General features: G+C 42.1%; 1 protein-coding gene across 3 annotated transcripts in view; it reads left to right on the top strand.

The window, feature by feature from the left end:
- ABCA1 (ATP binding cassette subfamily A member 1) overlaps positions 1-18,190 on the top strand; it is a 137,593-nt gene that overhangs the window by 22,830 nt on the left and 96,573 nt on the right. For all 3 annotated transcript variants that reach the window (XM_019966667.2, XM_019966669.2, XM_019966668.2), the window contains exon 3: positions 12,288-12,381. In XM_019966667.2, coding sequence (XP_019822226.2) covers positions 12,288-12,381 — 94 coding nt within the window. The remainder of the gene's footprint in view (positions 1-12,287; positions 12,382-18,190) is intronic.

Raw genomic sequence — 18,190 nt, 5'->3', positions numbered from 1 at the left:
TTTGTTTGAGTTTGGACAGTATATTACCATACACTTTTCCAATGATTTTGGAATTTTTCCAAGTCAGTTTTCCAATGACTTTCCAATTTTTCCAGCGACTTTCATTGGTTATCATTTGCTTTCATTTGGTCCAGTCTCATCATTCACAAATTGCTTCTGCATCTGTGCCTTTCTCATTGGTCTACTGCAATTATATTGGTGCTAAAGTGAAGTTGCTCAGTTATGTCCGACTCTTTGCAACCCCACAGACTGTAACCTACCAGGCTCCTCTGTCCATGGGATTTTCCAGGCAAGAATACTGGAGTGGGTTGCCATTTTCTTCTCCAGGGGATCTTCCCAACCCAGGGATCGAACCCGGGTCTCCCGCATTGTAGGCAGACGTGTTTACCATCTGAGCCACCAGGGAATATTGGTGCTAACACAATGGCAAACACAAATAGAAACTTAGACTCGTGATCTTGTGCCAGATCTTGGTTGTAAAGTAGGCATTCAGAAAATCCAGGTATGTTTATTCATATTTCCTTAGATAACCATTGAAATGAAAACACAAAGTGTTGAAAATTCTGACAGAGAACTCATATAATCCCTCATGAAATTATATATATTATTTGTATATATATACTAGTTTGAGAAACACTGACTTTTCAGTCCCTTATATTATATGTAGGGAGCTGAATCCCAAGGTCACTTAATGAGACAGTAGGAACTAGAATTTATGCATCCTATATGTCTTGATAATAATAATAATGATATTAAAATATAACAGTATATAATATATATATAGTATAAATATAATAAAAGCAAACACTTAGATTGCACTTCCATGTACTAGCCACTAAAGTGAATTGTTAACTAGATTAATCCTTTTAAGATCCACAAAGTACTGTTGTTTCCTTATAACACAATATGCTATTGTGTTATAACTGGGGAACTTAAATCACAGAGAGAATATAAGTAATTTGTCTGAGGTTCACACTGCTAGTCAGGGGCATATGTAGTGTTCAGTTCTAAATAATCTGACTCTAGAGTTGGTTCTCTAAATCACTATGTCAGATTGCTCTTCAGTGGTATTATTATTTTTTCTACCTTCAGTCTCAACATCTTGAAGTTTCTGACCTCTTCCTTACCTTTGTCCCCGCCTCCCACAGCTGTGCCCAGGCCCTGGTGTATTCATTTCCTAATCTCATTTCTTAGCTACTCTGTGGTCCCTTGTCTCTTCTTATCATGTTGGCAGCAGCCCATGTGATGGGGAACTGTCTTTGCTGTGCTGTGTCTGTTAGCCAGTGAGTAGTGGAAAGAACTGTATCATCTTAGTAAGGCAAGGTCTCAAGCCCAAACCTGTCATTTTACAGATAAAGCGGGGAAGGGATTTCCCCACAGTCAACTAATGAATCCGGAGCACAGGGTCCCAGAACAGAACTTGGGATTGGGCCATCCAGACTGGGCTAGTGTGTGTTAGTCTTGCTGCTTCTTGCTCAATATTGCTTATCCGTTTAAAAAGAGCCACAATTAGAGAGATAGGCAGGCTTCATAAAAGGCAATTTTTGGCCCTGTGGCAGAGTTCTTATTGAAGGGGAAGTAAGACATAGCATCCTGACACAGAAGGACTTTTTTAGATATACACCTACCGTCTGCCAGCTTGTCTGCCTTACCTCCCTTCCTGATGTCTACAGGAAATGTGTTTTGCCGAACTAGAAAAAAAAGGTGGTTTATTTCAGGTTGCAGAAGTTTAGGTTGTCAGGGTTGGAAAGATCTGACCTGACCCTTGTACAGTTGATGGGAATGGGGTTTCAGCTGTGGGGCAGGGGGTCCAGAGTGGATCAGTCATGGAAGTAGCACCAGATTCAATTTCCTGATGGCCCTAGAGGCACAAGTTCTTTTGAGCAGGCTTTGCCTTATCTGCACAGGAGGTTTAATACCTATGGATCTCAAGTGCTGGCTGTAGCTATTTCCCAGTCCAAATAGCTTGGATCTATAGATATATTGATTGTAGACAGTGAAACCTGTTTAGGGTCTTGGTTCCACATTGTTAGCTCAGGACATGCCCTGCCCTGTAGGCAGGGGAAGGAGTTAGCAGCTCCATGACAGTTCTCACCTACAGTGTACAGAATCCTTGCTTAATTTTCCCCTTCAGAGATCCTGGATGTACTGGCTTGGCTCCATAGCCTGGCACTGGGGATATGCTTAACGAGCGTTTGCTCAGTGAGGGGTGAATGTGTTAAATGGGCCATTAGTTTATAGGTCTTGAGGAGGCGCCCCTGCTAGAGGGGCCGCACGTGCAGGGAGACAGGAAGATGTAGGAGCTGGGTGCTGAATAGTAGACCCCAGCGCCACCTTCTTGAAAGGTGGCCATTTGCTCGTTCACTCTGTGTCCTCATTTGCTAATGAATTTGGGGGACCTCTTTTCTTGTGCCCCCATTATGCAGACTCATGGGGACCATCAGCCAGGGATAGCTTTCCGCTGCTCCTGCTGCTCCTGTTAGGCAAAGAATACATTGAAAATGAGTTGCATAAGTGGGGTGCAAAGCTCAGTTTGGGTCCAAAGTAACAGTTAACTTGTGTGGGTGGTGGTCAGTGAGCACAAACAGGGCTTGGGACAGGAAAGGTGAGGGGCTTCGGAGTTCTCCGGATCCCCATCTGGTTTTAGGCTGAGCCAGAGACAAGGTCCCTGTGGAACAGATGGGACAGAATATGGCCGTATGGCCTTTCTTTTTTGCCTTTGCTGTTAATTTTCTCACTTAGATCTGTTTAGCCATGTGGCTGAGGAAATAGACAATTTTAATTTCTGCGTATTTTAGAGTACCAATATTTGGGCACTATTCAGTGACAAGGAATAAGCAATCAAATAAATACAACTTGAGTCCTCATTTAAGAGCCACTGGAGAATTTTACAGTGTACATGCAAACTTTCAGCATTCCCTCCCAGCTTCCAGTTTCACCTGATACATTTCTTCCCTGTCCTTAGTTCTGGCTTGGCAGTGCTGGTTCAAATCCAGCTAATAATTCTAATTACTATCTGATTTTAATTCAATTCTAATTCCAGCTTGGCCACTATCTGCCTTAATGGCTTAGGGAAACTCATTTTCCCTGATTTTTAGTTTCCCCTTCTATGGAATGAGGACAATTAGCACAAATAGCCATTTATTGTTTCCTTTGAATAAATATTTACTAAACATCTACTGCATGTAAGACAGTGTCCTGGGTGTACAGTGGTGAAGCAGACAGGCAGGATCCCTGCTGTCATAGAGCTTACAGTTCAGCCAGGAAAGCAGATATGAAGCGTGTTGTCCCATAAGTAGAAATATCATAGCTGTGGTAAGTGCTATGAAGGAAAAAAAAAAACTGTCCTACTATGTCAGTTACCACTAGGCTGTGGGTAGGGACTTAATTTAGAATGAAAGGTCATGACATTTAAGCTGAGAGCCTTGATGTTTAAGCAGCAGTTAGCCAGGGAAAGATCAGGAGTTCAGCCATCCAGGCACTGGCTTCCGGGCAGAGAGACAGGGTGTGAAGGCCACGTGCCTAATGCATGTCCTGGAGCCAAGGGACTGGGGCACCAGTGGCACTGAAGGAAGACTGGCTGCGGGTGAGTTGGGAGTCGGCAGGGTCAGGTCATGGAGCTGGCGAAGGACAGTTGAATTTTATATAATGTGCAAAAGGAGTCCCTGAGGTAGGTAGGTCATAATGACGAGGGTCAGATTGTGTGGTCCTTGGCATTGAGAGGACTTGAAGGATGACAGCCTAAGCATATACATGTACCATTTTGTGCTCTGTTTTTGGGCTTCCCAGGTGGCCTCGCCGTAAAAAATCCACATGCCAGTACAGGAGACACAAGAGACTCGGGTTTGATACTTGGGTTGGGAAGATCTCCTGGAGGAGGGCACATATTCTTGCCTGGAAAATTCCATGGACAGAGGAGCCTGAGTGGCTATGGTCCATGGGGTCATGAAGAGTCAGACATGACTGAAGCAACTTAGCATGGCATGTATGTTGCGTATTTCCAAATAATCTTCATATTATAATAATTATGATTCTTGATGTGTAGGTTGTGTTTTATACTTTTGAAAGTACTCTTGTACCTGTTATCTTCTTGATTTTCACAGAAATCCTGAGAGGTATTCATTACAATTTCTGTTTCATAGATGAAGGAAGTATTGTAAATTAGTACATCATTAAGAGGAGGGACTGGAAGTTTTGACCCCAAATCTACCATGGGATAATGCCAGTGACATTCCTGGTACCAATACAGGGATCCATGCCGTTTTCATTTTATAACCTCATGCATTATTGCCAACACTGAGATATTTCTCGTGTTATAGTAACTTTAAGTAAGTTACTATAAAGATTTTATACATATAGCCTTTTCTTATTTTTATATTATTTCCTTAGGCCAGAATCTCAGGAGTATGATTACTAGGTCAAAGGGAAGTGGCCCTTGACATATATGGTCAGATGTCCTTCCAAAGATCAAACCAATTGAAAAATCCACTGTCACTGCATGAGGCCTTACAGTTCTGGGAGGATAGGCCTGGCTTTCATATTTGTTTTTCCCTTCAGCATTCCTCTAATTTGATCTTTCAAGATTTCAGTTTAATTTAATTGAAGTGTATGTTGATAAGTGTTCGCTGTGATGCTGACAGAGCCTAGAGTGTGCCATTGCTTTGATGAATTTTCTGTTATCTTGGGAAACTCACTGTTTCATGTACACTTCTTTACCTCTCAGAATCGTCTTCCATATTTTCATCAGTTTCTTTTCCCCATTGAATCCTGTTACCTTATCAAATTCTAAAAGTAGCCTAGTGGTATTTTACTGTCCCAGGGACATTGGATAATGTCTAGAAACATTGTCTGGTTGTTACAGTCCTGGCTAGGGGTGGTTGGTGTCGACTGGTAGAGGCCAGGGATGGGGGAAACATTCTACCATTCATAGGAGAGCCCCTCACAACCATTATCTGGCCCCCTGTGTCAAGAGTTGAGAAGAACCCTGCTCTAGAAATGCTTGTGCATTGTATCCCCATGTTGTTGCTGAGGAGTAAGGAGAGGGCAAGTCCCCAGAGCAGTTCAGGGTAGCTATTTACTTAATCATCAGAAGTTTAATCTTAATACCAATCTGAAATAGGGTTTCTGAGTTTCTGACTTTGTTAAGAAGCACCATTACAAAAACAGTGTTCCTCTCCATTTCTTCCACTCTGTGGTGGGGGCAGGCATGGAGGGAGGTGAATTCATAATAGAGTAAGATTCAAAAGTATGTAACCATGGTGTGTGTGTAACAAAAGTGTGGGTGAGTTTAACTCAGGTGACCATTATGCCTACTACTGTGGGCAGGAATCCCTTAGAAGAAATGGAGTAGCCATCATAGTCAACAAAAGAGTCCAAAATGCAGTACTTGGATGCAATCTCAAAAATGACAGAATGATCTCTGTTCATTTCCAAAGCAAACCATTCAATATCACAGTAATCCAAGTCTATGCCCCAATCAATAATGCTGAAGAAGCTGAAGTTGAATGGTTCTATGAAGACCTATATGACCTTCTAGAACTAACACCCAAAAAAGATGTCCTTTTCATTTTAGGGGACTGGAATGCAAAAGAAGAAAGTCAAGACATACTTGGAGTAACAGGCAAATTTGGCCTTGCAGTACAGAATGAAGCAGGGCAAAGGCTAATAGAGTTTTGCCAAGAGAATGCACTGGTCATAGCAAACACTCTTTTCCAACAACACAAGAGAAGACTCTACACATGGACATCACCAGATGGTCAATACCAAAATCAGATTGATTATATTCTTTGCAGCCGAAGATGGAGAAGCTCTATACAGTCAGCAAAAACAAAAGCAGGAGTTGACTGTGGCTCAGATCATGAACTCCTTATTGCCAAATTCAGACTTAAATTGAAGAAAGTGGGGGAAACCACTAGACCATTCAGGTATGACCTAAATCAAATTCCTTACGATTATACAGTGGAAGTGGGAAATAGATTCAAGGGACTAGATCTGATAGACAGAGTGCCTGATGAACTACGGACGGAGGTTCATGACCTTGTACAGGAAACAAGGATCAAGACCATCCGCAAGAAAAAGAAATACAAAAACACAAAATGGCTGTCTGAGGAGGCCTTAAAAATAGCTGTGAAAAGAAAAGAAGCAAAAAACAAAGGAGAAAAGGAAAGATATAAGCGTCTGAATGCAGAGTTCCAGAGAATAGCAGGAGAGATAAGAAAGCCTTTCTCAGCGATCAATGCAAAGAAATAGAGGAAAACAATAGAATGGAAAAGACTAGAGATCTCTTCAAGAAAATTAGAGACACCAAGGGAACATTTCATGCAAGATGGGCTCAATAAAGGACAGAAATAGTATGGACCTAACAGAAGCAGAAGATATTAAGAAGAGTTGGCAAGAATACACAGAAGAACTGTACAAAAAAGATCTTCCTGACCCAGATAATCATGATGGTGTGATCACTCACCTAGAGCCAGACATCCTAGAATGTGAAGTCATGTGGGCCTTAGAAAGCATCACTATCAACAAAGCTAGTGGAGGTGATGGAATTCCAACTGAGGTACTTCAAATCCTAAAAGATGATGCTATGAAAGAGCTGCACTCAATATGCCAGCAAATTTGGAGAACTCAGCAGTGGCCACAGGACTGGAAAAGGTCAGTTTTCATTCCAATTCCAAAGAAAGGCAGTGCCAAAGAATGCTCAAACTACTACACAATTGTACTCATTTCATGTGCCAGCAAAATAATGCTCAAAATTCTCCAAGGCAGGCTTCAACAGTACGTGAACCATGAACTTCCAGATGTTCAAGCTGGATTTAAGAAAAGGCAGAGGAACCAGAGATCAAATTGCCAACATCTGTTGGATCATCGAAAAAGCAAGAAGGTTCCAGAAAAACATCTGCTTTATTGACTATGCCAAAGCCTTTGACTGTGTGGATCACAACAAACTGTGGAAAATTCTGAAAGAGATGGGAATACCAGACTACCTGGCCTACCTCCTGAGAAATCTGTTTGCAGGTCAAGAAGTAATAGTTAGAACTGTACATGGAATAGCAGACTGGTTCCAAATCGGGAAAGGAGTATGTCAAGGCTGTATATTGTCACCCTGCTTATTTAGCTTATATGCAGAGTACATCATGAGAAATGCTGGGCTGGAAGAAGCACAAGCTGGAATCAAGACTGCTGGGAGAAATATCAATAACCTCAGATATGCAGATGACACCACCCTTATGGCAGAAAGTGAAGGAGGAACTGAAAAGCCTCTTGATGAAAGTTAAAGAGGAGAGTGAAAAAGTTAGCTTAAAATTCAACATTCAGAAAACTAAGATCATGGCATCTGGTCCCATCACTTCATGGGAAATAGATGGGGAAACAATGGATACAGTGACAGACTTTATTTTCTTGGGCTCCAAAATCCCTGCAGATGGTGACTGCAGCCATGAAATTAAAAGACGCTTGCTCCTTTTAAGAAAGGAGCAAGAAGAAAAGCTATGACCAACCTAGAAAACATATTAAAAAGCAGAGACATTACTTTGCCAACAAAGGTCTGTCTAGTCAAAGCTATGGTTTTTCCAGTAGTCATGTATGGATGTGAGAGTTGGACTATAAAGAAAGCTGAGCACTGAAGAATTGATGCTTTTGAACTATGGTATTGGAGAAGACGCTTGAGTCCATCGGACAGCAAGGAGATTCAACCAGTCAATCCTAGAGGAAATCAGTCCTGAATATTCACTGGATGGACTGATGCTGAAGCTGAAACTCCAATACTTTGGCTACGTGATGCAAAGCATTGACTCATTTGAAAAGTCTGATGCTGGGAAAGATTGAGGGCAGGAGGAGAAGGGGATGACAGAGGATGAGATGGTTGGATGGTATCACGGACTCAACAGACATGTTTGAGTAAGCTCTGGGAGTTGCAGAAGCCTGGTGTGCTGCAGTCCATGGGGTTGCAAAGAGTTGGACACGACTGAATGATTGAACTGAACTGAACTGAACCATAAAGTGTTGTCTTATTTCCAAGCTATTTATGAAGGCCTACTTGAAGTAAAAATGCTGTTTAGAAATGGGGGATGAAATCTGATTTTGATAATAAGTGCAACCAAAATGGCATTCCATATGTGGAACCAGAAGTCAAATTAAGTTTCAAGAGGGAAGCTATTGGTAAAGAAAAACCTGGAACATCTCCCTGAGTTTAGAAGGCAAATTCTGTGTTCAGTGACAGAAATCATTTTAGAAGTTCAGAGTAAAAGTGCATGGGTAGAATTGTGTCTTTTATGAGTTCTCTGGTTTGAGTGCTGTCTCTTGGAGACAGTCTCTTCATTAATACATGTTAGTGTCTCAGCTCACTAAGGCTTATAAGGATCAAAAATCTAGATACTCTAGTAATGGGGCAGGGGATAAGGAGATTGGGGTACATAGTGGTTTAAAACACACCCTTGAGTTGGACTGGTTTTGAATTCTGGCACTATTTACCAAATTTGTATCCACATTTATTAACTCCTTGAACCTCATCTGTGAAATGGGATTTATAATAGTATTAACAGGGTTGTTTGATGATTAACTGAGTTTACATATGTAAAGCACTGAGAACACTGATGCATGAATTCTAAGTCACTTCAGTTGTCTCTGACTCTTTGCGACCCTATGGACAGTAGCCTGCCAGGCTCCCCTGTCCATGGGATTCTCCAGAGAAGAATACTGGAGTGGGTTGCCATGCCCTGCTCCAAGGGATCTTCCCAACCCAGGGATCGAATCCGCCTTTCTTAACATCTCATGCATTGGCAAGCAGGTTCTTTACCTCTAGCACCACCTGGGAAGCCCTGCACTGATGCATCATGGTAAGACCTATTTAAGTGTTAGCCATCATTATTATTGTCGGTCTCGTTCTTACCTCTTTGCCTAATCTGCTTACACCCAGTTGCTGGGAATGATTTGCAAGATATACTTTGTATTCTTTGCTGTCAGTACCATGGGAAAGATCCATTGTTTTTTTTTTTTTCCCCCAGTCAATCAACATATTTTGAGCATTGATTCCCCTGCAGTGTCCTAGATGTGGGACTGCAGAGATGTTAAGGAACCTAAGACTTGATTCATTGAGTCAGATCAGTGCCTAGGAGGGCTGGTGAACACCGGACTCCTTTTAAGTGGCTGTCTTGAAAGGTATATGTCCCGAACATAGCTCTATGAGAGGCAGCATGAGGGGTGCAAAAGCATGTAGGAGTCAGTAGACCTGGGTTCAAACTCTGGTACACTCTTTTACCAGGCTATGGCTCAGAACCTGCCCCAATCTAATGATACCAGCTACCTCACAGAGTTATTGTGAAAATTAAATATTAGAGACAAGGTGTATATAAAATCCCCGGTGCAGAGTAGGTGCTCAATATTGACTGTCACTATTATAAATCTGTAGGCCATGAGCTTATTTTACCTTTGTGGAACCTGTTGATATGCTTTGATCATGACTTAGTGGGGTTATTTCTCAGCTGAGCCACTGGTTTCCTAAGTTGGGCAAAACTAGCTGTTCCTCTCAACCCTGCCACTGACTGTCTCTGTGACTTACCCTTCCTTGAGCTTTAGTTTTGTCACATATAAAATGGAGATGATTATGCTTCTCAGGGTTGTTTGCAGGATTAAATGAAATAATCCATTTATAAGGTGCCTGTTACACACTGGACTCTAAATAAGTGGTAGCTACTATTTATCCCCAAAGTGTACATGGCAGTTTCAGAGCTTCAAGGTTGATGACTATCTTACTCATACTCTTTAATTTTGGTTTTATTTTTTGGAGTTCTTTTCTGAATTTATTCACAGTTAAACTGCTTTTTAAAAGTTGTACTCCCTTTTGTTAATATTTGTAAGTGATTTTATTTAGCTGTAAGCTTGGAATGCATACAATTGTGTTCTGCTTCGTTCAGTTACTATTATATGGTTAATAGTATATGTGTTTCATAAACATTGTTGTAATAACTGTATAAGGTTAAGTAGATGTGCCATAATTTAATCATTTCCCTATTGCTGTGCAATTAAGTTGTTTCCAATATTTTCCAATTATACTGTCTAAATGAACGAATAACTAAATGTATGTAGCTTTTTGACATTTTAAACTTAGTTCTGTGGGATGAATTCCTAGGAATATTCTTTGGTCAAAGGGGATAAACATATCTTTTGAATACATATGGCTAAGTTGCTTTCCTAGAGGGCTCAACTGACTTACATTTCCAGCCTTATTGTTTTGTAAACTCCAGTTCATTCTCTCGCTCAACATACATTTTAAAGCCCTTATCTTGAGGCAGGCTTAGAGAGAAAAAGGTGACACCAGGGGAGAAACTCCTGCTGTGCCAAGTGCTGATAGAGGCTCAGGGTACCTGGGGAGCCGCAGAAGGGACCTGCAGCTCAGTTGGTAGAATGTCATTTGAAAGCAACACTGAGTGTTGCTTCTTTGGGATTATTTACAGAAATACTTAGCAAGACCAGCCCATCTTTGGTCTTGGAAATCCCATAGATAGCATGCTTTCTTCCAAAGAAAGACCTATGTGTCTGTTTTTTCCTGATGTGCTATCTAGAGCAAATTATTCTTCATAGTTATATGGTAGCAGTGTTTTTTGTTCAAAAAAAAAAAGTAATACATGCTCATTATGGAAAATTTAGAAAACACAGGAAATGTTTTAAAAAAAATCACCCATACGTGTTCTTACCATCCTAGGACATCCACTGCTGTCATCCATATATTTCCTTCTATAAAGAAGATTTAAAAAAGAATTTAATGTATAACCATATCAAAGGTCTTTGGAATCTAAAATACCAGAAATCCAACAACAAATAAAAAATGAAACCAAGCTGAAGCAAGGTTAAATTAGTTATGATCTATTCATAGTGTGGAGTATCAAGTGGCCATTAAAATCTATATTTTAAGAGAATATTATATGTCATGGGGAACACTCCCAGTATGATATTCAATGAAAAAGCAAAATATAAGATTATATATGCTGTATAATCTTAATTTTGTAGAGAAAAAATATTATTTATGTATGAATAGAAAAGAAAGACAGAAATATTAATGGAGAACCATTATTAGCTTAATTTACTAGGGATTATCTCCAGGAAGTAGGATTAACAGTGATGTATATTTATTTTTTTCTACTTTTCTGTATTTTTTTAATTTTAAATTTTCCGCAATAAAAATATACGGACTTGGGGATCAAAAAAAATCTATTTAAATAAAAGGAAAGATTTCATATCTGTGTTCTCATGGCTTTATGTCTCTGAAGACACAGTTGTAGTTACCCTCACCCACAAGGCCCCGAGGCTCTCCTGGGCTTTTGGTGTTCTTCCTAATTAGAACATTGGAGTCTAGAGCTGAAAGGAATGATAGAGTGAGGCTTCAGGCAGTGGAACTAGCTGTCTGAACACCACAGGTTCAGTTAGATTATGTCTCATGATTTCTATCCTGTCCCTGTGCTTACTTATCCCCTGGTAGCTCACTGAAGCAGATTTCCTTTAGAGAAACCCCATTGCTTTAACCAGTGAATAACACTTACTTACGTTCAGTTGTCATCTAACCCATTGGAGAAGATGGTGACTGGATTTTGACGGATGGGGAAGGACTTTGCACTCTTCCCAGATATTTCCAGCCCTGATGGCACACAGGTCAACATGGAACTGAGTGTGACTTTCCATTGTCCTTTGGAGCCTTCTTCTCAGCCCCACAGGGGGCAACTTCATTTGTTCCTTTAGAGCTGAGCTGGTTTGTATTTAGCATAGCAGTTTGCACAGTCTTCTTTCACCAAATGGTCATAACATACCTGACACTGTGCTAAGGCTGTGGAGGTGCAAAGATGAGTTGATCCAGTGCTTGCTTTCAGGTGCTCATATTGTAGTGAGGAAGCCAGTAACAAAAACAGGATTTCAGGGGCTCAGGGAAACTGTTATGGAGGAGGATTCATGGGTTACTCTGGGAGCACAGCAGAAGGGCTTCCCGCTCTGCCTGAGATTTTAGTAAAGGAAATTGTGCCTGGTTGAGTCTTGAAGGGTGAGTGGAAGTGAGCCAGATGAAGCAGGATGGGAGGCATCTTCCCTTTCTTAGGGGAAACACAGAGGTATGGAATAATAGTAAGGTGTATAAGGTGAGAACTACAAACAGTTCAATATCATTAAAGCTTAGAGCGTGGTAAGAGAGGCCGGATAAGTAGGTTCATTGTTTAATTCATCTTTTCATGGATTTCCAAATGCTCAATAGTGTTAGGCATCCATGTTTGTTTAATTCACAGTGCTTTGTCTTGTTTCCTACTCAGTGTCAACTGTTTCTTGAAGTGGCCTGGCCTCTATTCATCTTCCTGATCCTGATCTCCGTGCGGCTGAGCTATCCACCCTATGAACAACATGAATGTGAGTATGTGAGCATCCCGCCTGAGGCTTACCACTGGCAACCGAAATTCAGGCAAAGGGCAGGGACTAAATGTGACCTTTCCCATAACTCTATCTTTAGGAAACACGGAAAATGGTTTGGAACAGAACAGCTAGGCTTCCGATTATTTGATAAGCCATCAACTCAGGAAACCATTTTCAGCCCTAGTGAATGGTGATAATAGTAGTTATAAAATAGCTGACATCTGTTTCATACATTTTCAATCATGAAAATAAAATAGTCTTACTGATAGCTCAGAGAGGGGTGATTAAAAAAGCTCCCTAAGGCAATACCTTAACATCACTGTCATCTGGTCCCTGCCAGGCTTTTTCACATACATTATGTTTTTATCGCACAGTTGTAAATCATGGGACATATAATTTTAAGCAGCATTTGTGTAGAATATCTCAGATCGACTAATATTATTCCATTTGATTCTCATAACAACCTCGTATAATGGACTTTATCCTTGTGATCATTTGCTTTAATTTCTTAATAAGTAACTAGGGACTCAGAAAAGTTCAGGGGCTTGTCTGAGGTACATCTATTAAGTGACAGCGATGCAATAAAACTCAGGTCATCTGACTCCCAATCATATGTTTGGATGATGGCCTTTTCAGTGAGCATAGAGAATACAATAGTGGCTAAGAACACATGCTCTAGATGTCAGGTTACCTGGTTTGACTCTTGGCTTCAACACAGGTCACCTTGGGCAAGTGACGTAGGTTCTTTTTACTGAGCTTACTCATCTCTATAAAAGGGGAATGATGCTTACCCCATATGTTTGTTGTGGGGCTTCCCTGGTGGCTCAGACAGTAAGGAATCTACCTGCAACACAGGAGACCTGGGTTCAATCCCTGGGTCGGGAAGATTCCCAGAAGGGAATGGTTACCCACTCCAGTATTCTTGCCTAGAGAATTCCATGAACAGTGGAGCCTGGTAGGCTACAGTCCATGGGGTTGCAAAGAACCGACTAACACTTTCATTTTATTTTTTCATGGTTGTTGTGAGTGTTATCCCACAATTTCAATCTTTCTCTCCTGGCTGAGCTTGCTAGATGGATTAACACTGCAAAAGTGCCCCAATCTTAAAGATCAGCATTTGTTGGGGAGTTTAGCTGGGACCTTTATTCTATGGCCCCAGTGACTTTTCCTGTAATTATCCAGCTCCATCCACAGCCCATCAGCCCCATCAGTTCAGTTCAGTTCAGTTCAGTCTCTCAGTCGTGTCCAGCTCTTTGTGACCTCATAGACTGCAGCTATCCAGGCCTTCCTGTCCATCACCACCTCCCAGAACTTGCTTAAACTCATGTCCATTGAGTTGGTGATGCCATCCAACCATCTCATCCTCTGTTGTCCCCTTCTCCTCCCACCTTCAATCTTTTGCAGCATCAGGGTCTTTTCCAATGAATCAGTTCTCACATCAGGTAGCCAAAGTATTGGAGCTTCAGCTCCAGCATAGTCCTTCCTATGAATATTCAGGACTGATTTCCTTTAGGATAGATTGGTTTGATCTCCTTGAAGTCCAAGGGACTCTCAAGAGTCTTCTCCAACACCACAGTTCAAAACCATCAATTCTCTGGTGCTCAGCTTTCTTTATGGTCTCACATCCATACATGACTACTGGAAAAACCATAGCTTTGAATAGATGGGCCTTTGTCAGCAAAGTAATGTCTCTGCTTTTTATTATTCTGTCTAGGTTGGTCATAGCTTTTCTTCCAAGGAGCAAGCAGCTTCTCTAGTAGCTCAGCTGATAAAGAACCAGCCCCATAGGTGTACAGGATACAGTTCTTCAGGGAAGTGGTGGGGCTGGGGTCACATTTGAATTGTGTTCCCAGTCTGATCCCATGTATTTCAGGGCACATACTGACAGTTATTCATCTGCTAATTTGCTACACATTATATATATTCAAGTTAAAAAAAAAACAGTACCTGAAAACATTCTACCAGATGTGATTTTCTGATTTTACCAAAAAGGAAAAGCACATACAAGGAAATATACACTCAATTTGTGGGCCTGGGAGGTAATTCTGCTTTTGTGTTTGGAACCTCAAAGGTTGATGAGCAAATGCACATTTGATTTTATATAAATGTTACCCTAAGCCCTGCTGATGTAACCATTTTAGGGAAAACTCAGCTTTTTCATCTGTTAGGCTAGTCTCTCTCTGGAATTATCACAAGCAAGGAAGGCAGTGTAGTGGAAATCACAGAGTTTAGTATCAGAAAAGTTGGGATTTGTTTGGATGCCACTTCCTGGCTCTGCCACTTACTGAGATTGTGATCTTGGGCAAGTTGTTGAATTTTGACCCAGATCTCTTTGAATCCAGACCACTGATTCTCAGAAATGTTGTGAAATTCCTATACCTAACATAAGACTTTTCAGTTCAGTTCAGTTCAGTCGCTCAGTTGTGTCCAACTCTTTGCGACCCCATGAATCGCAGCATGCCAGGCCTCCCTGTCCATCACCGTCTCCCGGAGTTCACTCAAACTCACATCCATCGAGTCGGTGATGCCATCCAGCCATCTCATCCTTTGTCATCCCCTTTTCCTCCTGCCCCCAATCCCTCCCAGCATCAGAGTCTTTTCCAATAAGTCAACTCTTTGCATGAGGTGGCCAAAGTACTGGAGTTTCAGCTTCAGCATCATTCCTTCCAAAGAAATCCCAGGGCTGATCTCCTTCAGAATGGACTGGTTGCATCTCCTTACAGTCCAAGGGACTCTCAAGAGTCATCTCCAACACAAAAAGCATCAATTCTTCAGCACTCAGCCTTCTTCACAGTCCAACTCTCACATCCATACATGACCACTGGAAAAACCATAGCCTTGACTAGACGAACTTTTGTTGGCAAAGTAATGTCTCTGCTTTTGAATATGCTATCTAGGTTGGTCATAACTTTTCTTCCAAGGAATAAGCGTCTTTTAATTTCATGGCTGCAGTCACCATCTGCAGTGATTTTGAAGCCCCCAAAAATAAAGTCTGACAGTGTTTCCACTGTTTCCCCATCTATTTGCCATGAAGTGATGGGACCAGATGCCATGATCTTAGTTTTCTGAATGTTGAGCTTTAAGCCAACTTTCTCACTCTCTTCTTTCACTTTCATCAAGAGGCTTTTTAGTTCCTCTTCACTTTCTGCCATAAGGGTGGTGTCATCTGCATATCTGAGGTTATTGACATTTCTCCTGGCAATCTTGATTCCAGCTTGTGCTTCTTCCAGCCCAGCGTTTCTCATGATGTACTCTGCATATAAGTTAAATAAGCAGGGTGACAATATACAGCCTTGATGTACTCCTTTTCCTATTTGGAACCAGTCTGTTGTTCCATGTCCAGTTCTAACTGTTGCTTCCTGACCTGCATATAGGTTTCTCAAGAGGCAGGTCAGGTGGTCTGGTATTCCCATCTCTTTCAGAATTTTCCACAGTTTATTGTGATAAAACTTTTGCCTTCCATCAATGCAGTTCTTGCAGCTTTATTTCCTGTTCTCAGCACTTTCTAGGGACCTGGCTAGAAGGGCAGAGAGTTAAACTGATGCTTGCAGAGGTGTCTTGTCTCTGGGAGCAAGGGGTTGGTATATAATTCTTCCCCATTAATCTTTCCCAGTTTGACCCAGACCCATGAAAATCCTAATCGCTTCCCTGGATCATGAGAGTCCATCATCCTGTGTACCTGATGCCAAATCCTCATCCTGGTTTTGTCTGGAAATCAGATGGGACATGACACATGGGGAAGGGTGTGCCCACACCCACTGGGCTATAGTCTGAAGCACCTTGTCAGTGTGCTGGACCAGCACCACCCTGTCTTTGGTGCCAGCATTTCCTGGAGGTTAAAAGGGGACAATCCCTTGGTCCTTCGAGTATTTGGTTGGGTTACATAAATCTCCCCTGAATGAGGAGCAGCTGACTCAGGCAAGGGACCTTGTTTGGTTTTCCTTGAACTATTAACAGGGAGATAAGGGGATTAACTGAGTAAATGCTCAAGAGGCCAGAGTCCCTGCAGAGGACCAGATCTTGTTTCATCCTTGTTTTGGATGTTGCTTCTCTGGTTGGTATGTGGACAGAAGAAAAAGACAGATAAAAGGACCCCAGTAAGGAAAGTTATGACCAACCTAGATACCATATTCAAAAGCAGAGACATTACTTTGCCAATAAAGGTCCGTCTAGTCAAGGCTATGGTTTTTCCTGTGGTCATGTATGGATGTGAGAGTTGGACTGTGAAGAAGGCTGAGCACCAAAGAATTGATGCTTTTGAACTGTGGTGTTGGAGAAGATTCTTGAGAGTCCCTTGGACTGCAAGGAGATGCAACCAGTCCATTCTGAAGGAGATCAGCCCTGGGATTTCTTTGGAAGGAATGATGCTAAAGCTGAAACTCCAGTACTTTGGCCACCTCGTGCGAAGAGTTGACTCATTGGAAAAGACTCTGATGCTGGGAGGGATTGGGGGCAGGAGGAGAAGGGGATGACAGAGGATGAGATGGCTGGATGGCATCACTGACTCGATGGACGTGAATCTCAGTGAACTCCTGGAGTTGGTGATGGACAGGGAGGCCTGGCGTGCTGCAATTCATGGGGTCGCAAAGAGTCAGACACGACTGAGCGACTGATCTGAACTGATCTGATTGAAATGCAAAATGTCGCAAGTCCTGGCTATGGGTGAACTTCTGGGGAGACTCTGTTAGCCCATTTGCATGAAAATGTAAACTGAAAAAAATGGGTTTATGCCTTAGAGGGAGGTGGGGGCTGTGAGATGGAAGGAGTGCTCCTAGCTGGGCAGGTGTTGAGGAAGTATTGTTGTAGGCTGGCCACCAAGTGCTGCAGTAACTCTAATGGGCCCATTCGCTGATCCTTACCCTGTGCCAGGGACTCATACTTTGCCTATAAAAACTCATGTAATACTTACTATGGCTCTGTGAAATGGGTTCTATTGTTATCACCATTTTATAGATGAAGAAATTGAGGCTTTAAGGGGTCACTGACTTGACCAAAGTCTCTGTTTAGCAAGTTGCAGAAACTGTTGGTCTAACCCTAAACCCTGTGAAGCTCTATGGCTCTTCACCACCTACAGCCTTGGTTCTTAATGACTGTCAACTCTTTGGGGGTCACAGGTAATCCTGAGAATATGATGAGTGCTGGAGCCTCGGCCTTTCTGTCACAGGAATCCACACATGCTTGGACTCAAGTTAAGAGACTCAGGTTCCAGGGCACATTTATCTTGATCTGCTTAAGCAACTCCATGGCTCATGTCCATGAACCAAACTGTATTTTGATGCCTCTCACAAGTCCCTGTACATGCAGTCCTGCTGTTTGTAAGAAGCTCCTCTGTAGTGAAGGGAAGGGAAAGAGAGGAGATGGCCTGCAAGAGGGGGCTTGTTGTTTTGGTGGATAGAGAAGCAGCAACAGCAGCTAATGTAGCTTCACAGATGACATTTGATCCTAAGTCAGCACCTTCATCGAGTGCCTTTGAGGAGCTTGGGAACTAGTAGAGAAGGTGAACAGAGGTCCACAGGGGACAGTAATGGGGGTGATGAGAAGAACCAACAGATAAAGGAGTTGTTCAGTTGCTAAGTCATGTCCAACTCTTTGTGACCCCATGGATTGCAGCGCACCAGGCTCCTCTGTCCTTCACTGTCTCCCGGAGTTTACTCAGATTCATGTCCGTTGTGTTGGTGATGCCATCCAACCATCTCATCCTCTGTTGCTTCTTCTCCTCCTGCCTTCAGTCTTTCTCAGGATCAGGGTCTTTTGCAATGAGTCAGCTCTTTGCATCAGGTGGTCAGAGTATTAGAGCTTCAACTTC

The sequence above is a fragment of the Bos indicus genome, chromosome 8 (genome assembly GCF_029378745.1).
Source record: "Bos indicus isolate NIAB-ARS_2022 breed Sahiwal x Tharparkar chromosome 8, NIAB-ARS_B.indTharparkar_mat_pri_1.0, whole genome shotgun sequence".
Taxonomy (NCBI): domain Eukaryota; kingdom Metazoa; phylum Chordata; class Mammalia; order Artiodactyla; family Bovidae; genus Bos; species Bos indicus.
The sequence above is the reverse complement of the archived record's forward strand: the minus strand, read 5'-3'. Positions and strand labels throughout refer to the sequence as shown.